This window comes from Contarinia nasturtii, unplaced genomic scaffold (genome assembly GCF_009176525.2).
Source record: "Contarinia nasturtii isolate CC-2019 unplaced genomic scaffold, AAFC_CNas_1.1 Cnas_scaffold_78, whole genome shotgun sequence".
NCBI lineage: Eukaryota > Metazoa > Arthropoda > Insecta > Diptera > Cecidomyiidae > Contarinia > Contarinia nasturtii.
In genome coordinates, this window is record NW_022197436.1 from 1,839,499 (window position 1) to 1,864,310 (window position 24,812).

At 34.8% G+C, this 24,812-nt stretch overlaps 1 protein-coding gene across 6 annotated transcripts in view; it reads left to right on the top strand.

The window, feature by feature from the left end:
* LOC116338584 (Down syndrome cell adhesion molecule-like protein Dscam2) overlaps positions 1-24,812 on the top strand; it is a 59,972-nt gene that overhangs the window by 33,664 nt on the left and 1,496 nt on the right. The window contains exons 9-25 of one of the 6 annotated variants that reach the window (XM_031763951.1): positions 1,419-1,499; positions 1,568-1,631; positions 8,817-8,968; positions 11,207-11,285; positions 11,352-11,383; positions 13,139-13,244; positions 13,357-13,412; positions 14,190-14,480; positions 20,120-20,239; positions 20,677-20,850; positions 20,973-21,123; positions 21,209-21,966; positions 22,061-22,369; positions 22,483-23,634; positions 23,725-23,868; positions 23,966-24,264; positions 24,445-24,574. In XM_031763951.1, coding sequence (XP_031619811.1) covers positions 1,419-1,499; positions 1,568-1,631; positions 8,817-8,968; positions 11,207-11,285; positions 11,352-11,383; positions 13,139-13,244; positions 13,357-13,412; positions 14,190-14,480; positions 20,120-20,239; positions 20,677-20,850; positions 20,973-21,123; positions 21,209-21,966; positions 22,061-22,369; positions 22,483-23,634; positions 23,725-23,868; positions 23,966-24,264; positions 24,445-24,574 — 4,098 coding nt within the window. Of the gene's footprint in view, positions 1-1,418; positions 1,500-1,567; positions 1,632-8,816; positions 8,969-11,206; positions 11,286-11,351; positions 11,384-13,138; positions 13,245-13,356; positions 13,413-14,189; positions 14,481-15,137; positions 15,423-20,119; positions 20,240-20,676; positions 20,851-20,972; positions 21,124-21,208; positions 21,967-22,060; positions 22,370-22,482; positions 23,635-23,724; positions 23,869-23,965; positions 24,265-24,444; positions 24,575-24,812 lie in introns of all 6 variants that reach the window. The other 5 variants (XM_031763961.1, XM_031763978.1, XM_031763988.1 and 2 more) reach the window with 5 other exon arrangements.

Below are 24,812 nucleotides of genomic sequence, written 5' to 3' on the forward strand. Positions count from 1 at the left end.
CATAAGCACAAATGGCACTTTTAATCCGCCGTTTAAATGTAAACTGTATGAGCCAAATTATGTGTACAATGTATAAATACAAACACACACACCAACGTATTATATAGTCGATCATGTTTTGTTTTCATACGCAGAGACACACGCACACATACAAGCGCAGAAAATCGCACCCACAAAATCGGGAACATTGAAGGACTATCATGTTTTTATTTTGTCATTTTGTGTCCCTTTTGCTCTCCCTCGCAATTCATATGTGCCATTCTTCTTATCTATCTCTGTCTCTCTGTCTCTATCTATCTGCCTCGATTTATGCTCAAGTCCGTTGGCATTTGAGTGCTGCTCAACTCGATTCGGGACCCATGTATGGATGCAATATTTTTTAAGCTGCCCTTGCCATTTGGTCAAAAATTTTATTGTTATCTCTATTGCATATTGTGTGTACTGTGTAACATCAAAATATACATGGGACATCAGTCGCGTTTCTACCATTATCCTGGTTTCACGTACACATCCCAACCCAAATACGCTGTGTGCAACATTTCAGCAAACCGAAATGTTTGTTGCTATTTATTTAAAATAAAGTAATATTTGTGACTCTTTGCTGTGATTGAATGTTATGTTGTTGGTGTTTATCGTTGCTGTTGTCGATGCTATTGCTGCCACAACTGCTACTGACGGCAATTCTATTACCCATTAAATTGCTTTGTCGGGGCGATGGAAATAAATGCATTAATTCCAAGCGTTGTTGATATTGCTCATTGGAGTTGTCGTTTATTTTTGTTTTTGTTTTTGTTTTTTGTTCCAGTTATGTTTCACTCGATCTATAATATGCGTTTGACGAAGAAGCAAAAAAAAAAAAAAAAAAAAAACAAATAAAATCCGGGAAAATCCGAAATGAGACAAAAACGCCATAAATACATGTAGCTTGAATTTGTGGTCTTATAGCGCTTACATTCATCATGGTTGTTAGAAAATAAGTCATAGACACGCTCTCTTTGCCATACAATGCATATTCCAGTCAATAAATTTCAATCCAAACTTGCCGTTTGACTTGGCAATGACGCAATTTTTCTTTTTTTTCATTCTTTCTAATGCCGCCTCGGCATTTGGCTAAACTTTAACTTTATCACACACACTTTAAATGCCTCTCCCTGCCCCCTCCCGCTCCATTTAAAATGGAAAATATTCAGATTTTATTTGTTTCATATTTATTTTTTTTCTAACTTTTTTTCTTTTCGGTTTTGGTTTTATGTGTTATGTTCAAATTTCCATTTCGGAAATTATGTCTTTCTTTTGCATGTGCGGAAGTAACTTGTATAGGCAGGATGTGAATATTCATACGCACTGCACAAAGCATTTGTAAAGCATATATACATAAAAGCCTCAATTCAAAAATAATTTACGCTCAACATTTTCAGATGCGCCGCCCGTCATGCTTTATAGCTTTATAGAACAGACACTGCAGCCAGGTCCAGCCGTTTCACTGAAATGCTCAGCTGGTAAAATCCAAAAGTTTTGGTAAATTTTCACCGTTTTCGATGACTATTTTTTTTTTTCATTTATGCAGCCGGAAATCCGACACCGCAAGTAACATGGACTTTGGATGGTTTTCCACTACCATCCAATGGCAGGTATGTCAAATATTTGATCCAAAAAATAAATAAAGATGCGCTAGAAAGGGGAAAGACTTCTTTAGTTTAAGTTGAGAACGAAGAACAATAAAAGAAAGAAAAAAGAATAATGTTTATGCACCATGAACTCCATTTTAACGGCATACATCTTAACTATGCTCCTGATCACAATTTTACAGCGTTCGCCAATTTCCTGAACTTATTCGGCATTTTGTCTACACTTTTTGTCTATATTACTGATGAAGCCACAAAAAAAAAAACATTGAGTATGTGTAATTTGTAAAGCAGATCACACTTAACCAAGAAACGAAACGAGAGTTTTTAATTATGTACAACCACTTGTCAAAATGGTTTTGCACAAATGGACGTGAACACAAAAAAAAAACATAATATTATGAAACAACAACAATTTCGAAAATGTCTTACTCTGAGCTCAAAGCTCTTTTGACGAAATAATGCAACACATCGATCAAAAGCAATACAATTTACGTAGAAAAACATATAGAAAACAATATGCAAGCAAAGAAAGTGCAAAAGGATCAAAACCATTTGTAAAATCAACTCTGATGCTTTTCATTGTTTGACAGAGACTAAGAAAAGAAAAGACAAATAGAATTTCTCGAACATCAAATAAAATCCGGATGAACATCATATTCATGCTGCTACAAATAAAATTTAACGAAGAAGAAAGAAAAAACGAACGGAAAACAGAAATGATTTAATTTGTATAATGGTTTTGCTTTGACTTTATTCTGCATTTTGATTTTGCAATGACTATCCTTTCGATTTCTTCCTTTGTATCGATCGTCTTTTCTTTGTTTGGCGTTCGAATTTGACTTTTGCGGCCATTCTATTCTCGATTTAAACAAATAATTTTTATGTTGTTTTTCCGGTGTCAAACGCTTTTTGCACACATCATTCACAAATAGTTTAGGTCTTAAGTCCGTATATGCTAAATCTGTCACATACGAGACAATATACACACACACACAGCACCTACGTCGAACGCAAATAAATTTTAAAATCATTACATAAATCAAATGCAAATCACAACTTTTTTAGCTATTTGCTGTTGTTCTTGCAAAGTGAGAGATTGGTAACGATAGAGTGAGAGCATTCGGCATGTACGACATTGCAATGCATATACACAAACAAAAAAAAAGCTGACATCAAAGCATACAAAACGAGCCGGCATCGAATAGCAGAGTGAACATACTGTCGTTGTCGTCGTCGACAACGTCTACGACAATAATAATATCAGTATGCCATACTATACTAGTTTCCAACAACAATATGCAAGACGCTCTTTCTCACAACACCCAAAGAATAAGATTGAAGAAAGGAGCTGGAAAACTTTGTGAAAGTCACAACCTTAATTGCGTGTGAAAAGACGCTTTAAATATTTAGCAGTCGCTTCGTTCCTTCGCAAATATTTGTCGTACGTACATTTGCTTGCTCCCTATGCGATGGCAAGGCAATATAAAAAGGGTCGAATATGATGTTTTGATAAAAGACATTGGTTTGGTATGTAAATCGGTTATGCGGCACGTTTTCGCCTCATTCCATTTTCTTCACTCTCTCTCTCTCTCTCTCTCTCTCTCTCTCTTGTCGACTTTGCTCCTTTTTCCTATCATCATTGGCATGTTCTTTTGTTTGTGTTTCGCTTATTCGGTGATAATATTCTCTCTCCGGCACTTGGTTGTGATGTGCCCCGGCATCATCGTGTGCCGTCTTCATTGTGTTTTAGTGAACAATTTGCGAGTGTATGCCACGTATTATTATTATTATTGTCATTATTACTATTATTATGGGTCGACGATATCCGTTTTGTTGATGCAGTGGCGGAGGAGTACAGTAGCACGGTGGCAGCACACACACACAGCATCGCCGACAACGACATTCCATTCATTGTGTCAGAAATTGTACAGCTATTACGAGATTGCTGTCGCTTTTGCTATTGCTGCGGCTGTTACTGTACGTTACGTTTGTAAACTATGTTCATATTAGGTTTTTATGGTCGATTGATTTTATAGTGTAAATCTGTTAAGCTGTTTAATTTTAATCGAGTATGCTATTTCAAATAGATCTAATTCCATTTTGGATTTTAATTCAACAAAGTATCGTAATTTTTTTTTTTTTTTGTAATCAACTTGCATCCGTTGCATCGAATTTTTTGTCGACGAAATTTAACCAGTCAAATTACCATTCTCCAAAATTCATTTCCATTTAATTTTTTTTTTCTGTTGCTCTCTACATTTTTCCATATATGCCGAGCGATTGTATTTCATGTTTAACGAAATGTTAACAGTGAAATTGCTTGTCTACAAACTATTGCGACCATTTTTTTTCTCGTCTAATTTTTATTCATCCATATAAAAAAAAGAAAGAGAAACGATCTCAATGCAATTGGAAATATTGAGAGTCTCACAAATATCCGCCGAATGTATGAAGATTGTCACGCTGGGGACACGATAAATTAACGTCATCCATTTATTACCCAAAAAAAAGAGAAACGACTGACAATCCCTGGTTCGGTTTTTTCCTACCCACACGATATATACTTTCTTTTCCGCCTCTCACAACTGTTATCAAATGCAACGATCGAACGAAAGGATCTTCAACAAATAGATGTGTTTTTCCATTGAATTTTGTTTAATTTTACCTCCAACTCGATTTTTGTTCTAGTCGACTGTGAGTCGCTCGCATTTTCCCGACAAATGCATCATATTGAAAGCGCACTGATTGAATAACGTGTTTGCCAATTGCAAATAAAAGATCTTAGCGTAAAAGCAATGGCAAATGCAACAGAGAAAAAGAATAAAATCTATTTCGAATTCAGATTAAATAGCGCACAGAAAAAAGCAACAACAACAACAACTTCAATTTAAACAGAAGTAGAAAAGATAAAGTAGAAAAGAAAATCGAATTGAAAAGTTTTCGTTCGTTTGGGCTTGAGCACTTGATGACTTTTTGCAACAACCGACAAGATAGCGCAACTAGTTGAAACTACATTTCAATTGTACAAATTACATATTTATGTACGAAGAACTCAAAATAAATGTGATACTCTTTTCGGTTTTCTTTTTTAGAAACAAAATCCAACAACACACACCGATTTAAATTAATGTTAACGGATACGGAAAGTGGAGAGTGATAATTAAATTTCAAGTAAATCAAACGTAAAGTCTATAGTTTTTAATTTCAAGTGATGAAATTCGATTATAAGCATGACATTTCGATGGTGTAAACCATCAAATGGAAAATTGTGATGATGTGAAGTGTGACCGTAACCGGCAGACAGTGTAAGCGCTTTTGCTTCCTTGGCCGTTGTCTTGTTGCGTTCGGCAGTCGTCAATTCCAATTTAGTTTCATCGAATGAAAATTATTTTCCTTTTATCATAAAAATCAAACAATTGAATTGGCCGTTTCGATCCGACGTTTCTTCTATTTACTTCACACTTTTTGTCCTCTCTTTTACTCGCCATACTAAAAATGGTGCTGTTAGAGATGTTCGGTTCCATTGTAGATGATATAAAATCGATCCGAACCACTTGCTTTTCACATATATGTGTATGCGAAGAAATATTATAATATTACCTAGCACAAATTCGATTCATTTCGAAATGAATGACTTCGTGTATTTGAATAATTTAAACTAAATCAGTATGTAAACGTTTGCTGAATGGATGGATGGTGTTGAGAAAAAAGGGAGAGAGGGAGCAAATTGAGAGACAGTTTGCCATTTAACTATGAATAATTACGCGAATGGTTTTTTTGGCCCATTCCAACAACGTGTGAGACATAACGATTCAGTACGGCTCCATGTTGTACATCAAATCCAAACGAATTCAATATACATATATATATGTGAATGAATGTGTGTAGATACCAATTACAATTATACCATATTAGATACGAAACAGACCGCATCACAAGATTTAAATAATCTGTGTAAATCATTCGCACTTTCGAAAATGGATGCCGAATTTTATTTTTTTTCTATCTCCAAGTTTAATTTAAATATCAAGCGCAACCGAAAACCAACTGCATTATGTATGAGATTAAACTTGTTCATTTAAACATCGAACGAAGTTTTTTTTCTCTGCGTCTGCTACTGGTGCTTTGCATAGAGCACGCTTACGTGTATTTCTTATATTCGAAATCATAAAAAATTTGCATGTTGTCTAGCTGACATATTTGCAACAACCAAACTTCCTTTTCACAAAAAAAATCGCACACTAATATGCGATGCATTTTATGTGTCTGTAAGTTGAGTAATGTAATAAGTTCTTTTGAAAGCTAAACGTATGCCATGTCGCACGTGGTAACGAATTGCATTACCAGCCGAAAGTTTGTTGCCGTGTGCCTGTTGGAAAACTGCTGAAATAAATCGGTTTAGTTGAGTATGAAGAAAATTTCGTTTTCTCAGCTTATTGAAAGCGAATCAAACATTTGCTGCCGCTTTAAACTAAAACCATACAAAAACAACAATTATTTACATCAAGGCGATGTAAACTTGTTGATTAGATGAAAATTATCCGGTTGTTGTTTTTTTCTGCTTCTGGCAAATGACAATTTTCATGTACGTTTGCACTTCACACGTTTTATATGTGGGTCTATGTAAACGAGAAATGTTTGTCTATTTTATTTGAATTTGAAAAGCTCATAAAATGACTTGTCCCATCTAGGTGGACGTAAATGAACAACAGAAGCTCATAAAGTAAAATGCAAAAGTAGTCAGTGGTGACTTGTCTGCTTACATTTATTACAATTTTTTTTAACGTAATTTGATGTTCACTTTGACCTTTTTTAAATATGGTGTGTGTGTTTTTTCTTCTGGTGGAAAATGTCATAGATCGACGCGTATTTCTTCAGGAAGCCATAAAACTAAAACAACAACGATTTTTGAACAATAGACAAATATCGGCATAAATTTCATAAATGTCGGTGAAATGAGGCCAACTTGGCGAAAGTTTTGCTACGCGAAAAGTCACAACAAATCGAATCTTTTTTTCTCTCTTTTCAATTACACCATTGTATATAAGTTCATCAAATAAAATAGCAACAATAAAATTGAATTTGCGCTGTAAGTTGTGCGCCATTCACAATCGCCACTTCCACTTTCATTCCAACAAATAATTAGTCCTTTTATTCGTTGTAATACGTTTTCAGTTTTTGTGTGCGCTGATAGTTTTCGCTTGTCGTTCGGTCAATGTAAAACTTTTTCCATCAACATATATTGATTTTCCGAGTGAGAGAGCGAGAAAGAGAGAGAGAGAGAGACAGAGTTAAATTAGGTTCACATTCCATCATTTGATGAGCATCTCAAGTATGTAACAAAATTCCATTGCAGTCACTTTTCCATTTACCCCGATTCACGAGAAACGAATATCGAAAAATGAGCTGTGCTCCAAATTGAAATAATCAAAGGAATAAACCAAACGGCAAATGAAAGATATATGGAAAATTGCTGGCTAGTTGTTGTCATTGATGTTTATGTTTCGCTCCCCTCTCTCTTCCCCCCTCCGTTTCATGTTTTTTATATTGACGGTGTGGTTTTCAATGTTGCTGCCATTATCGGTGGTATGTTGCACGGGCTATGATAATTACAACAGTTTATGAGTTTAGATTCTTTGTAGCCATTCTGTGATGAATGGATATCGGTATATATGACATGCAGTTCTGTTTGAAAAATCAAACCGACCAAATGCAATGGCTGCATTTTGCCTTATGTATTTCATTCTCTATCTTTTACGTTGTCGATTTAATATATAAAAACACAAATTAAATGGAACGTTTGTGGTGTTTGTTCGGTAAAAAAAGTGCCCTCAGAGATAGAATGCATAGAGAGACAGATACATAGCAAATAAAAAAAAGTGCAATAAAAAAGGAGCCAGAAGAAAACATTGAGACCAGAGAACGCAGAAAAAAACCGAATAAACAACAAAAGATGAATAGTGAATGATGAAAAGGAAATCAAGAAGCAATCATGAAGCAATCGTGGCATGTTATAATGGTGGACATAGACGATTTTCAAGAATTCCATTTCAATTAACTCGGAAATTAATGAAAACTCATTGAAATGAGCGCGGAGATGTAACAAAAAAAAAAATATATAATGAAAAAAAAAAAAGTGAACGAAAAAAACACAGGGGGCATGCAACATTTTCTCACTGCAAATTATCCCCATAATATAACCGATGATTGCATAGTACACGTTCAAGCCGTAATGTTTCTTGTATCGTGTACAGTCTTGCCGAGTGTGCAATCCAAAGTCATTTTCTGCACGACTCTGGTGCACATTCCGTTGCGGTAATTTCGCAATAGTTACGCTCACCGTAAAAACGAAATAAAGGGATTTATATATCATTAATGCGAACAGACATCCACCACTACTAACGACGCCACAAATCGAAAAAATTTCCCGAAATTGTGCGCGAGGCGACTGTGCGCGAATGTGATTACAATTGTGTGCAATGTGCATATTTGCTTAGCACTTTCTTTATACCCCATCCCCCCATCTCGTCTCTCCCCCCGAAACTCTCTCGCTTATGTGAATACTCATCCCCGGGCCCGACACGGAATGTATCGTCTTGAACGCGTAATGATATGTTAATGACATAAAACTTGTTTACCGCGAGCTGTTTAATATGGTGCCAAAAACTATAACAACATTTTGTTCTCACTGTGCTGCGAATTAAATTCGCGCTTGCATGTCGTTTCAGGCGGGCGATATCATTAGTATATCGGATCAAAATCTGAATTCAGCATCTCGGCATCGCTGCATCTTTTGCATTGTGTTCAGTTCAAAGTTAAATACAATGTGGTTGTCGTTATATATGTTACCATCATTGCGTGTTCGAAATAAAATCACAAAAGCACGCGCGTAATCACGAAAGTTTGAATGTTTGTGATGGTTACAACAGGAACACATCATCAGTTCAACATGTAGAACATTCAAGAGCTCATTCATTTTCTCTCAGCAGTCTCTCTCTTCGCCTCTCCTCCCACATCCTGAAATAAAATCCAAAGTTGCAAGTGATAACATTTATCCAATTGTTTCGTTACAATTTGTGTAAATGCTGTGTGTGTGTGCTATGTATATCACAAACTATCGTATTGCTGTATCTCTATCTACCACATAAACTATCCACTGAAGAATGTTTGCCATTTTCTTTTTTGTAGATTTCTCATCGGTCAATATGTAACAGTTCACGGTGATGTTGTAAGCCACGTCAATATTAGTCATGTTATGGTCGAAGATGGTGGAGAATACACTTGCAATTTGAAAAATCGGGCTGGAAAAATCTCACACTCGGCTCGTCTAAATGTATATGGTAAGTTGAATTTATTTGTTTTTATCAATTAACAAGATCAAAATAAATTACACCGACATGAGATCAACGAAGCGTTTGCGGAAATGAAACGACTTTTAGTTTCTTCTTCTCTCTCTTTGTTTTTTCTCCACATTAATATTTTTCCAAATAGTACACTCACATAGCAAGGACCAAAATAAATATGAATGAAGAATCAGAATGTTGCTATATTCGATGTGGCATTCGTCTGCAATGATGAATGAATGGATATATACAAAAACTATTCATTGCACTCAATTTTTTGGGAGCTTTTTTTTCCTCCATCGTCGCCATCCATCGTTTTTCGTTTCATCGTCATCATCATTCTTTTTTCCGTCGCTTTCTTTCCTTTTCGCTCATCCGCCAAGTTATTTACATCAAGAGTATACAAGCCAAGTACAACACGGCAAATTAAAAAGGGCAAAGAAGAATATGAAAATGAACGAGAAAAAAAAACATCAACAAGATTTCTTCAACGTCCCAAGAAATGGACGGGCATAAGTGTGACTGAAAAACTAAAACTTTTTATTCGCGTCGTTCTTTTTTCTATTAAATTTAAAACGTAAAGAATGCGTACATTTATCGCTTAAAGCACAGAAAAGGATAAATCTTGAGAACAAAAAAAAATTGAAAATAATATAAAAATGTGGAGAGAGAGAGAGAAAGAGAAAAAAAATGCAGCGGGGAGAAAACATCCAGAGAAATGAGTTTTTAATTTCTTTTGAACGCACAACACATCATGTTATGTGTCATTCTGGTATATATACAATATACAATCCACGATACGAAATGCAGTTCTGCGGACATACAAATGCTCATTATTTCAATGGAATGCAATGCGAATGGCAACGACAACGACACACAAAAAATAGCAACAACTCAATTCTCGATATGAATTTGATGCATGGTGGCTACTGGCTCGTACATAAAACATGCACGGCTCTGCAGTGAAATAGCCGACAGTTATAAGTTGAATCCATTGAATGTATGAAATCAACATTTTGAAGCGAATGAGAGAGACAGAGAGAGGTAGAAGGGTCTCTAAGAGACAGAGAATAGAATTAATGTGAAAATTTGAGATTTTTATTTTCCCATTGCAGTTTTCACATTCCGTATAACGATGTGTTTAATTAGCGAAAAACTAATGAGTCCAAAATTTGAAGATAATGACGTGAATAGTTGGCATTTTTTTGTGTATTTTAATTAACATAAGAAGAGAATAACGAAGTATAATCAAAATTTATGGCAGAACATTTATTATTGTGTGGAATGTTAATTGTCCACACCAAAAAAATGTAATTCCATTTACAAACAAACAAAAGTGATAATAAAAGCTGCTGCATTTTACATTTCGAATAAAATCCTTGCTTGAAACAATTTTATTTGTGCCGTTTTGGAGTCGTCTCGTTTCAAGAAAAGCAATCAAAAAATGTTTGTTTATATTTGCACCCCCTTAAATCGTTCGAGTAACACCCCTTGGCAGCTCAGCTATGTTTTTGGATTTGCTACACTGTAAGACCGAAAGGATTAAAAATTAATCTTTTGGATTTCTTAAAACTTAGAATTCTCTTTTTGTAGAGCTTTTTTTTGTCTTCAAATTCTTTCGACTTTCGACGAGAAAAATTCTTTCCATTTGCTGGAGATATTTGAGCCAAATTCTCCCTCCCTCCGTAATCAATGTTGATCCTAGTGTAATCAGAAAACCCTTTCGAATTGTCAGGGTTTTTTAACTGGCAGATGGACCCCACCCCCTAAATTTTAACCGTACCTATACGCTTTCGTACACAGAAACAAATATTCGAGTATGGTTACTCGCACCTGCGGTGGTAGCAGAGAGTCTACCCTTCAAAATGAGTTACGCACTCTATTTTACTCTATTTTTGGTGTTAATTTGGAAAGAAGAAATACATGTGTAGTCATAGCCGCATGCGTTCAACGTACATATGACTACACATGTATCTCTTCTTTCACTACGATGCGTTCACTTGGATGAAATTAACACCAAAAATAGAGTGCGTAACTCATTTTGAAGGGTAGACTCTCTGCTAACACCGCAAGTGCGAGTAAGCGTACTCGAATATTTGTTTCGGTGTAGATCTGTGCCTCTGTAAAATATACATCGATTTTTTAAACAAAACAGTGTTGATATACGATCTCAATTAATTAACTTAATAATATTCCATAAAACTATTGTACTTATTGTGGTTTGTTTTATCGCAGGTTTACCGTACATACGACTTATACCAAAGGTAACAGCTGTTTCGGGCGAAGTTTTACATCTTAAGTGTCCAGTGGCTGGGTATTTATTTGCTCATTTATTAGCGTTTAGTTTCTTATACTTGACATAATTTTCCATTCTGCATAGGTATCCTATTGAAGAGATTCATTGGGAACGAGGTATGTGTAATCATAGTATTAATGTTTTTTTCAACATATGTATTTAAGTGGCATTTAATTCAACTGTGTGTGTGTGTGTGTGTGTGCAATGACAAATGCCACAAAATATCATTAGTCGAATGAATAATTTAATTGAGTAAAGGAAATAATATTCGAGTCATTAAATTTAATATTATTTAATGTGGACCAATAATGGGACGCAAACTTTGTTTTCAATAAACATTAAAACAACTTTCGTTTGAAAAATGTTATCGTCGTTGCCGTTATCATTCAATCATCGCATAAAATTTGTTTAAACGCAGTTTACTAAAATCGAAAACGTGAGCAGCTCACAACTGAATTGAGGGTGTGACTTGCATTGCAATCTTCTTCTCTCTTTTTTTTTCTCGCTCGTTTCATTTGAAAAGTCATATGGAATAAAAATATTGAATGCTAGTAATCGAAAGCAGTGCAACAAATAACGACACAAAGATGAAACGAACGTGAAGAGCAACAAAATCCATCAAGATGAACAAAAAGAGATTCTTCTTTAAATTTCAATTGACAATTGTGAAGTATAGCAACAGAGAGTGAAAGAGTAAAAGAATCAAGATGGGAGTTGCCATCTCTCTTGCCCCCCTCAAACACGGGTATATTTTTTCCCATTACCATTGAATTCTTTTCCGTGCACACTTGCTATTCATATGAATCGAGATTTTTCCTCTCGTTTGGCTACGTTGAAATCATTTTACTTCCATGTCTTTCATCGTAGTTTTATAAGCTTTTGTATTCGATTCAACTTTGTTCGGCTGCTTGCTTGCTGTTATGGTAACTGTCCTAAGAAGTATTTCGACAGAGAGTTAGTGCACATCGAACTTTAGAATAATATTAAAGAGTAAAACGACAACGGGATGAGAAACGACAAAAAAAAGCGAGAGAGACGAAAAGAGAAGAGAGCGACAGACATGAAGAAAGCGTTAGCATCAAGCAATGACAACACATCAACAGCATTTTTTTGCACCAAGAGAGGAGAAAAACGCATACATAAATAACATAGTGTGTGCAAAGAAGAGAACGGGAGAGAGTGAAGAAAAAAAAACGAGTAAAGTGAACGTGACATGCTACAAAGCTTTATGTTGCGTACGCCTTGCGAATCGAAAACGAAAAGAAGTTAGAAAGTTTGATTCTTCGACCAAAATAATGCTTTATTTTGTATGTGTGTGAGTGTGTGTGTATGTGTGTTGAGCTACGATGTCTTTTTTTATCTTTTATTTATTGTTATTCATGTTGTTGCTTCAGCCAGGAGCGTCTAACTTTTGTTTTACTATTTTCTATTATTTTAACGCTTCAGATTCGTACTTTTGTAAGTTGGTAATTCAATTCTCATTCGGAAACACTTCGTAAGGATGAAATGTTGAGCGCTAAAATATGAGCGCAAAGAAATCCTTTTGTATAGAAAATGCATTCACTTCATTTACTTGCATACACGACGAATAAGAATAAAAAAGAAGAAAATGGCAAAAAAATGAACCGACAAGAACGTGAGAGCAGCAAATTTGATGTGGATGACTGGTTTTGCCGCTTTTCTCGTTCAATTTTGTTCATATTTCATGACAAAAATATTACATTTATTGTGTATGTGTGTGTGTATATGTTATTAGTGGGTTCGATGGCGGTCAGACTGATTCGATATGAAAAGAAAACATGAAAACTTCGCTTTTTGTTTTCGACTTTGTTTTTCGTCACCTTAATCTGTTGTGTCATTTATCATTTAAGGAGGACGCGAGCTTCCCGATGATATAAGGCAGAAAGTTCAATCAGATGGCTCCTTGGTGATAAGTCCTGTACAAAAACAAGATGATTCGGGAGTATATACGTGCTGGTTTGTATTATAGAAGATTAACATTTATAGCAAAAAATTCATCTCAATTCGAAGTTCGACCGGAGCATGTACTACTAGTGTCCTAAAATACGACTGAAATCCATTTTAATAGGGCGAGAAACAAACAAGGTCATAGTGCCAGACGCAGCGGTGAAGTTGCGGTAATAGGTAAGTGATCAGCTCTTCTCTGGCTTTAGTGTTTTGTAATTTTTATTGAATCTTTTTTTTCTTCGTTTCTTCGTTTGTTTCTTTGTTGTTTGTTTTGTGTTTTAAAAAAGTTTATGAGGTGTGTTTATTGTATTTGTTTCGTTTCGTTTCGATTTACTTCATTTACTTTTTGCAAGCACTTCAGTGCTTTAAAACAACATTTATTTTCTCTCAAACAATTTTTTTTTTCGTGTGCTAAGAACAAAGAAATCAAATCACAGCTAAAATGACCTAATGACAGATAAGTGACTTAAGTAGAAGTATGAATTTTGTTGATAAGCTAGCTGAAAACAGCGTCATCAACTGACATTAAGTCAAATAAAGTTTCTTTCTTCTTTCATAATAAACTTGATCAAATTAAAAGAAAAAAAAACACAAATTTATTTCTAGCATTTTAGAAGATTCAATATAATTATAATAAAATACACAGGATATCGTTTAACCATAATAATTTCCATGCATAACATATATGCATCCGTAGTTATATAATGTAAATACCGTAAAGTGGCGTTCAGTTCGTTCGTGCCACTCATAGGTGGTACGTTAATGCACATATACGTTCGAATCGTTGATGAATTGAATATGTATTTTGAGACGTTTGTTTATTGAAATTGATTTTGCTTGTTTAGACGAATTTATTAAGGGTTCCCGGTTGGCACGTGGTGGTTTTGCAATATGAAAACGTTATGATTTAAAAAAAAAAAAAAAACGAAAAAAATAATGTGATATTTTCCACAGTACCACCAAAATTGAATCCATTCCCGTCGACGGTATTACAATTATTAAATGTCGGCGATCGTGCATCATTGACCTGTTCTGTTATCAAAGGTGATTTACCATTGACAATCACCTGGCGCAAGGATAATCGAATCATCGACGCATCGCAACACATTTCCATCAAGCAAGTTGATCATTACAATAGCATTTTAGTGATTGAAAACTTAGGACCTGATCATACAGGAAATTACACGTGTAGTTGCCGCAACTCTGCTGCCGAAGTGGAAATTGCTCAATCACTCTTGGTCAATGGTAAAGAATATACAGTTCAAACACAAAACACAAAAAAAAAACATAATTATTCGATTTATTCTTGTTTGTTTTATTGGTTGAAATTCGATCGTTTTTGGTCAACACTCCTCTCATTCTCTTTTCTCTCCTACGCATTCGTTCACAAATCAAACGAATAATTACTCGAAAATGAAAGTCGTTTGATGTCATTTGTTTGATGACACACAGACACATACTCACGATACAAGTGTACACATATACATTTATTTATTTATTTTTTATCTTTATCCATTGGTGTGAAGCGGTGGTGGACACATCGGAATCGAACCAGCAAATTTTTGATAATTTTTGAAGCGGTTTTCAAGCATGTTTACTTCGAATAATGTCACGAAAAAAAGGTCATGATGTCTTAGGGTATTGATGAAATGAGCAACGTGTGGCAACATATACTATAGCATAAATCGAAATGTAAACGTACTTTTTTTTTTGGTTCAACAGCAAGCAAAAAAAGAAAACACAAACGAATTTGGAATTTTGAATGAAAAGCGACAAAGTGGAAATGATTATCAATTTCACTTTTATGTCATTGTCACTGTCTTTCTCTCTCTTTCTTCTCATTTTCTATTGAACTTCTATACTTCTTCTTCTTCTTCTATTTCGTGTGTATTTTTTTTCCAGTACCTCCTATTATTGAACCTTTCTCCTTTCAAGACGGTCTGGCTGAGGGTATGCGAACGCGTACTATTTGCGGCGTATCTAGAGGCGATGCACCGTTAACATTGCGTTGGCTCAAAGACGGTGATCCATTGCCTTCTATATTAGGTGCAAATGTGTCATCTATTGATCAATATAGTTCCCTCCTTAGCATTCCCTCCTTATCGGCTAATCATTCTGGTGAATACACATGTTTAGCGACAAATGAGGCGGCTGAATTTAAATTTACGGCCTCATTGCAGGTCAAAGGTACAGTATTCAATAACCTAGATGAATTTATCCACAAAAGATAAAAAAAAAAATGAATTGGTTCGAGTGCTTGAGAGAGAATGATTTTGCAAGTTGCTGGTGTGCCTGTTTGTGAACGCTGCATAAACAACAATTTTCGGTGTAGTGTACCGTTGCTTTTATTCGTTGCGCATATTAATTAACATTCTCATGTTTTGTCTCTTCCTAACTCTCCCCCCCAAAAAAACACCACCACCACATATATCTGTATATATAATATAAAATATGCCACGAAATATTTCGTATTTATCAACGTTTACCAGATTTGTTTTTTAATTCAAATTAATTTTCCATAAATTGGCATCATTTTAAAATTATCAGAGAAAAAATAAAATTTGCGATGAGATATACATGTATATATAATTGGGTGCTGTTCCATGTATAAAGGTTGCTGAATATGAAATATTTTGAGCATTTGTGTAAGTTTTCGTTTATATTTGTAGTCTTTATATGTATGCAATACAATAGATATATATGAATATGAGGGATGTCGAATGCAAATATGTTAATTAAATCATCGATGCTGTACATATTTGAGCAATAAAAAGCACATTTTCAAAGCTGCTGGCTTTGAATCATATCAATTGATAAAATATTGTCGACTCGCATAATGATGTGCGTTCGTTTTTCACATTGCGTTTCTCTTTTTTTCATCGAAATTCCCATTCCATATGCATGTATATCTATTTATGTATGAGCATTTGAGCTATCACATTGTGTCATCCCAGTTGCTTTGGCACGCAGTGGGTTTGCAGCAGATCACCACATCAGGTAAACATTTTGCACCAACAATTTACAGTAAAACGATTACTAAAATCAAAACTATTTACCACCAAAAAATAAAAAATAAAAACTAATTGCTAAAATCTTAATTAAAGAATACCAAATGAAGCAATTGTACATTTTCTATTGTTAATTTGTGTTTTGATCATATTTGGTTGATGTAATAAAAAAAAACTCTTACGTTTATTCAATATTCGATTGGATTGTATATTTTGCAATTTTTGTTTGTTATTTTTCTTTAATTAATAAAAGCATGCATCGCTATTTTATGAAGAATTTTTTTGCATTCCGTTCCCTTATACAGAATACTGATTAAAAAAAACTCCTTTTATTCAATTTCATGTTATCGTTTTCGTCCACATTATTAATTTTTTTTCTCTCTTTCGATCACTCTCATCGAAAACATCTATCATCTTTCAATTTCTGTCCACTTTTTTTTAAATGGTAGTCACTTTATTTTATAATTGATGTAAATAATTGGAATTTACTATCAAGATTATATCATATGTATCAAAATCACTTCAAGTACCAAAGATCATATCCAACCTGCCATTTCGTTGGACCCTTTAGTTAAAATATCATACTTAGATTTTCATTTGTTTGTTCATTTCATTTCTTTTCTTTCCTTTCAAACTTGAAAGTAACTTTTGTGTTTGTTTTTCCATGGAAAAGCAAAATCATTGGGCTGCCGAGATATACCGGATTAGTATTTTCCCACAAAAATACCACACACACATACACCATCAAAACAACAACAAAAAAAAATTCCTCCCTGTTCCCATCATTTTCGCAATACAGACACTATATTTGTAACAATGACCATGAATCACCATCTGATCCGCCTCATGTGTATTTTGTTTTTGATTTTTTCTTTTGCTTGTTTTCGTATTTTCAGTTGAAATTCTTTTTCTTTAATTAGTTTCATTTGGGTGTCTTTTCTGTTTTCAGTTGTTTCCACATACACACACATACACACAAGATACATGAGAAAAACTTCAACTTTGGCGAGGATGCCATCAATTTTGTAAACTTTAATATGGCAACAGATCACATTACACGATTCGTACATGAAAATTAAGAAACTTGAAAATGCAGTACAAGCATTCTATCTGTACCACATATTATTTGCCCTACTATCACCGGTTCTCATCAATTCGGAAGCAAATGTTAAAAAAAAAAAGTCGGAACATTTCATCCATCAACCGGGATTTGACCATTTATCCCAACTCAGTTTGACTAAAAATACTTCAATCAGTTTAGCTCTGGCAAATTCCAATATATTTCGAATATGGCTGCGTTCGGTCTCGAATTTGTCATAAAAAATGTCGTTAATTTCGAAACGAAAAAATTCCGAAAAACGAGCATCAATTTAACAAAATATTTTTCCATGTAAAAGTCATCAAGAACTTGCTTTCCATCTTCATTGCTCAAAATTGGATTGAATTTCGTTTACTGCTGTAAATAACTTCTGCTCTCCGAACTTCCGATAAGTGTTGTATATATGCCTTTCATGTGCATTCGCTTTTTTTTTCTCTGCTCTCCCAAATCGTTTGCGATTTTCTGCGTCAACTATAGTTTACCATGATTGTACGAATCGAACGTCCACTATAAATATCAAATTGAAAGAACATAAAATTGTTTCGTCGTTGTTCACCTCTTTCGTCCGCCGTCCCCGTCATGCCGTATGAGCGAAGCTATTTTCCGGACCGCAATAAAGATTTTTTTGGCCGCATATCAAATTTATTTCGTAAAATCGAATCGATGGAATGATTTAGATTCAACTTCAACACAAATACACATACACACATACACATATATGATCGAAACACTAACTGACCATGCTTTTTTTTCAATGTTTTGTTTTTTGCTACTTTTTCCTTCGTTTATATATTGATTTTTGAATATTGATTGACAACAAAGAAGAAGAAGAGGAAAAAAATAATGTCGTTATGCTTTAAAACTTTGTGATAGTAAAATACATTCGATTAAGTTCCATTTGATTTCATTTGATTTGATTTGAGTTTGATTTATAGTTTTATATGTTTTTTGTTTTATTATTTGCTCAGGTTATTGAATAATTTTCGTTGTGATGTTGTCGATACGAAACGATATGATACGGTATGATGGAAAAAATGTTGATTTTATTAATGAGAAGAAAAATGAAAATATTTTCGCTGAAATTATTTGAGAATAGCGGAAATTGGTTTTGTTTGTTTGTTCGACCGGGCGGGCACTTGATGCTAATGAAGGTGCTCCACTATTTGAAGAGATCGAACACAAAAACCAAAAAAATATAATAAATATATATATATGATTGAATTGATAATTGTTGGGAATTGTGATTATGTGATTGAAGACCTGACAAACCTCACACAAAATATTTAATTTTTGTTTGGCTTTTGTTCGTTCAATATTAACGAATGTGAACGCAATTTTAATGCAAATTATTTTGTATGAATAACAGCTTTCGCTATTACCCTGCCAGTATAACTTAGACCCTTGCCTATGGAACCACAATCAAACCCCCCCTCTGTTTAATCATTTATATTTTTCTAAATGTTTTTTGCCGCATATTCAAATCAATTTCTATTAAACAACCTCTTTTATTTATCATTGTTTTACTTACACACACACAAAAAAATAAAAACTGTTTATGATTTATGCTCTTGATTTTCCATTGTCTGAATGAATATTCTCACATACATCTGCAGTGAATTGGCTTTTCGTAGTTTTTATACTTCGTGGTGTGCTTTTTTTTAAATGTGAAACTAAAAAAAATAACCAAGTAAAGAATTATGGAAACCATTTTTATATGCAATACAAACTACAATATGATTTTGAATTGAGCTTGAAAATATCAGTGATTATTGTTGCCTTTTTATATTGTCTTGTAAGATGAACATGATTTTCTGTTGCGTTGAAATGCAAAAAAAAAAAAAAAAAAAATCAAATAAAAAATAAAAAAGTATATATCTAATTTCACACATCGACATATAGACCCAAACATGCTTTTTAATCTGCTGCTACTGAAATGAATCGCAATTGTGTACCCAGCTGTGATAAACAAACAAATCTCCCGATGTATTCTATATTTTTCAGTTTGGTTTGTTATTCCGTTAGTTCCGATCCACTAGTTTAAAAAAAATAAAATAAAAAATACTGACCGCAAATGCATACGCAATATTGATTGATAAAACCGCTTTCTTTCGAACTTATTTTGTTTTGTTTGGTTTGGTATCTCCCCCCACATTGAAATGCCGCACAAATGCACATTGCGTTTTGTTCCATGTTATTCGAGTTTGCAAACCATTGTTTACACATAATGTGTATAATATTTGCTAACGAATTTTGCTTATATTTGATCTAAGATTTTAATCGAAATGTAAAATGTGCGTGTGCATATTTCAATTGCATTATTGTTTGTTAAAAACGCATACTTATATGATATGTTGATTTGAAAGAACGCTTGACCAAACAACCTACTCTCTCTCTCTCTCATACACTTAATGCTTTTGTGTTGTTGTTTTTTTACAAATTTTTATTTAAATTCCAATAAATGATGAAAGAATTAAAAGAGGAGAAAACCCGAAACAAAATTCATAATACGATTTTTTTAGTTAATTCCCATTTGAATATTTATATCTAAATATAAATGTGTGGACGAATCTCATTAATATTTTATCTTCTTTTTAATTATATTTTCGCCAATAATTTTTGTGACGAACGCAATACCACAATAAAAATTTATATACCACAAAAAAAAAAACAATTGCAATAAATTACAAACAATGTACGAAAACAACATCCCTCGTGACCGAACACAACCCGTCCGCGGATCGTAAATGTACGAAACAAAAAACAAAAACCATGTACAGTACCGCCACGTTGGATTGTTGAGCCGAGCGACGTGAGCGTCGAACGAAACCGTCAAATCGCCTTACATTGTCAAGCTCAAGGCGTTCCACAGCCCGTCATTGTGTGGAAGAAAACTACAGGTGAGAAAGCGCTCATCTACCACATAATTCTTTATTGTATTTCACATTTCGCAAGTAGCATGGTTTTGGATTTCGTGAAAGGTATTTTTTTAATATAAACGACGTTGAAAAACAAAAATGTAAGACACCCAAATGCAATATATACTTTCGATTCGTTTGTTGTTATAATGACCATTCGAGTATCGTGGTATGTGCATCATTCACATAAAACATACATAAGATAAAACGAACTCAAAAAATCCAGAATTCGTAAGATTAAATATGCATTAAATTACATAAACTCTCGCTTTAGAACAACTAACAAAAATGAAGAAGCCATTGGAGATATAACAAAGATTTTCTTTCCCCCTTTTTTTTGCCTACACTATATACGTTGATAAAAAAAAAATATATGTATATCCGCTACATCAAATTACATTGAAATCGCCGAAACGAAGGAAGTAAATCTGGGGATTACGAAGAAATTCGCGAAAAACAGTTTACAAAGTTATTATCAAATGGTTCGCTGCTATTGCAAAATGTTAAAGAAGACCGGGAAGGATTCTATCTTTGTCAAGCGCATAATGGCATTGGTTCTGGCATCAGCAAAGTAATTCAATTGAAGGTCAACTGTACGTATAGATTGTCGCTTGCAAACGACATTCATTTACGTTTTTTTACCCATCGAAATTGAAATTAGAAACAAGCACGGTATATAACAACGGTAATTCACATTATATATACACATTTCTAGCATCACCGTATTTCTCGGCACCATCGCGAATAGTCACCGTTAAAAAAGGCGACACAGCAATTTTACAATGCGAAGTTAATGGCGATAAGCCGATTAATGTGCTTTGGCTACGCGCTGGAAAGCATGAACTAAATCCATCAACAAATTATAGGTAGATTTTTCTGTTTCAAAAGCAAATTTCATTCGCTTTTTTTTTTCAATTAAATAAGATTGCAAAAATCTCATATAAATTTTAGAGTAACGGTAAAACAAGATGTAACACAAGAAGGTATTGCGGCCGAAGCGCAAATTGTAAACGTTGACAGTAGTGATAGTGGTCCGTATTTTTGTCAAGCTTCTAATTTGTATGGTCGTGATCAGCAATTGGTGCAATTGCAAGTGTTGGAGCCACCTCAAGCTCCAACCTCATTAACAGCCGCATTGATAACAAGCCGGTCGGTGAATCTTAAATGGCAGCCACGTGGTGCCGATGCATCGGAGGTGACAAAATATATTGTGGAATATATGGAACATGATCGTCCATGGCAAGAGATTGTTATCACCGATCCACCATTATATACGGCTCTTATTGAAAATTTAAAACCAGCCACACGATATATTTTCCGTGTTATCGCTGAAGGTCAGGCTGGACAAAGTTCACCGAGTCAAGAATTGCATGTTAAAACCGAACCACAACGACCGGCTGGAGCTCCACTGAATCTATCAGCTCGACCATTGTCATCGACCGAAATTCTTGTCACTTGGATGCCACCATTGGCCGAATTACGTCATGGTGAAATACAAGGTTTTAATATTGGATACAAGACATCAACAACGCCCGGAAATAATAATTATAATTTCACATCGGTGTCGGGCGATGGTGAAGACGGAACTGGTGAATACCTTTTGAGCGGCCTACTTAAATATACGCGATACAATATTGTAATTCAAGCTTTCAATCAGATTGGTTCGGGCCCACTATCCGAAGCAGCCACAGCACAGACACTTGAAGATGGTAGGTTTCTTGTTTATGTGTGTGCCAAATACATTCTCTAAAATGAATAAACTAATAAAATCATGTGATTTCATTTGCATATATACACACTCAGTGCCAAGTATGCCACCAGAAAATGTTCGTTGTGCACCGCTTACATCTCAGTCATTGCAAATATCGTGGCAACCACCGCCAAGTCATCACACAAACGGTTTACTGCAGGGCTATAAAGTCAATTTTGAATTTATGTCAGATCTTTTAAGTGGCATGAATGATGACATCGATTCAAGAAAAACCACTGACTTGACTCTAGTTTTAAGCGGATTGAAAAAGTTTACTAACTATAGCATTCAGGTGCTTGCATTTACCCGAATCGGTGACGGCGTTGTATCGAAGCCACTTTACTGCCAAACGGAGGAAGATGGTAAAACTAACTTTATTTATTCACACACAAACACATCCAAAAATGTAGCATTAAGAAAAGATTACATTACTCATTGAATTAAACACAAAAAAAAACTATTTTATATTTATTAGCTCCGGAAGCACCACTAGATATCAAAGTTGTTGTTAGTTCACCGCAATCTTTGTTTGTTTTATGGCTACCGCCATCCGAACCAAATGGCAACATAATCAAGTATAATCTTTATACTCGTGTCGTGAACGGGAGAGAAGAGTTAAATCATGAGAAACGAACATTAGGACCATCAATTTTAAATTATGAGGCAAAAGGACTTCAAGCACATATTGAGTATCAATTTTGGGTGACAGCATCGACACGTGTTGGCGAAGGGAAAAGCTCCCGCGTTGCATCGGCCATAACAAATAATCGTGTGCTGGCCAAAATTATTTCATTCGGTGGTCCGGTCATTCGAACATGGCGTTCAACGGTGACATTGTCTTGTATGGCGGTTGGAAATCCACGACGTGAATGGTATAAAGGTGATGTTTTACTGCGACAAGGACATTCACATAATGTTCAAACTCTGGACAGTGGCGATTTAATGCTTACCAATTTACAAATCATTGACAATGGAAATTATAGTTGTCATGCAGACAACACGAATGGCAATGACGTTATAACGTATCAATTGATCATTCAAGTTCCGCCTAGTTCGCCGGTTTTATATGTTACATCGGCCACATCAAGTAGCATTTTAATGCATTGGAAAATTACATCAAATGGAAATGCACCATTGCTTGGATTTACATTGTATTATCGTCGAAGCCATGGAAATCTCGAAGAAATGTCATTGTCACGCCATGCTTCAAGCCATGAGCTGAAGAATTTAATGTGTGGCAGCACATATCAAGTGTATTTAACTTGTAATAATAAAATCGGAACATCGCCGTCAAGTACAACATTACATGTACGAACACAAGGACAGGCACCTGGTATACCGACACCATCATCGCTAATATCACCAAATTCAACAACAGCTGTTCTACGTCTTCATAATTGGCCAGACAATGGATGCCCCATCATTTACTATGTTCTTCAGTATCGAATGGTGTCGGATCGCTTTGAAAATGAATGGATTCTGGTGTCAAATGCATTGAAGCCACAACGTCGGTTCACATTGTCCGGTTTGTTACCGTCAACGTTGTACCAGCTACGAATGGAGGCACACAATGTTGCCGGTTCATCAAGTGCTGAATACAATTTTATAACACTTACTAAAGAAGGCGGTAAAATATATAATTTATAAGAATTCGTAGAAATTGACATTTCACAATGCACATCCTTGTATGCACATCCATGTATTTATGTTATTTTAGATGCACCACCACCCGAACTTGTTCATCGACGTCAACCGGCTATGAGCTTCTACAGCAACACAAACTTTTTAATTGTACTGATTATTACATCGGTCACCGGTATCACATTTTTACTCACATCGTTATATCTTTGCTATAAAAATCGTAAGTGTGGCTTTTGTGACCGGAATAATTCATAAAAATAAAATATATCATTTTATTGAACACTTATGCCATGATATGTGTGTGTGTGTGTGTGTAGGTCGTGATAATCGCATTCGAAAAGAAACGAAAGAAAATCGTGAAAACAGCGAAGCAGCTCAACGTGAACGTTATTATGCAACAATACACAAAGTTGCGCACCAAGCAGATAAAATACCGGAAACGTCTGAAGATATATCACCATACGCAACATTTCAACTGTCTGAGGCCAGTACACTTGCTCAACCGCATCCAGGGCCAGCCAATACACTGCTGCACTCGTTTATGTACCATGAACGGGCATTGCAGGAAGGTTGTGCATCGCCACCACCAGCGGTATCAACACACTATTATAATATTGTGCGTTTTTATTTCATTCAATTGGAACACATTAGACAATTTCATTTGATTTTCATTTTTGGAATGCAAACAAAAAACAAAGATTCATTTTAAATTCAAAAAAATACACGTTTTCTGGTGTGACACACTTTTTTTAAAGTTTTGTTACGACAATTTCACATTTTATGATTTGATTTTCAGCAGAATTCAAAAAATCGGCGACGACATTCTCGTAAAACTGAACCGGAGAGTGAGTCCGATTCGGATCAAGATCCATTGACATCAAGTCGAACTGAATCATCAAATCAACTAGATGGCAAAATGAAACATAGTAAGATTTTTAACATGGCATGCCCAATATTATAGGGCTGCCAGATTATTTTTTATCTGGGCCGGATTAGCCGTGAGCATCTGGTTTTTTTTTCGTGTTATCGGGGTGTCTGAGCCGAATAATTTTTCATCCGGTTTTTGTCTCAAATCCGGACAAACCCAGATGAGCTCGGATGTCCGGGCAGCCTTACCCTATCAAATGCTTAATGAAAGTACACGTAACATAAATTAGCACTTAA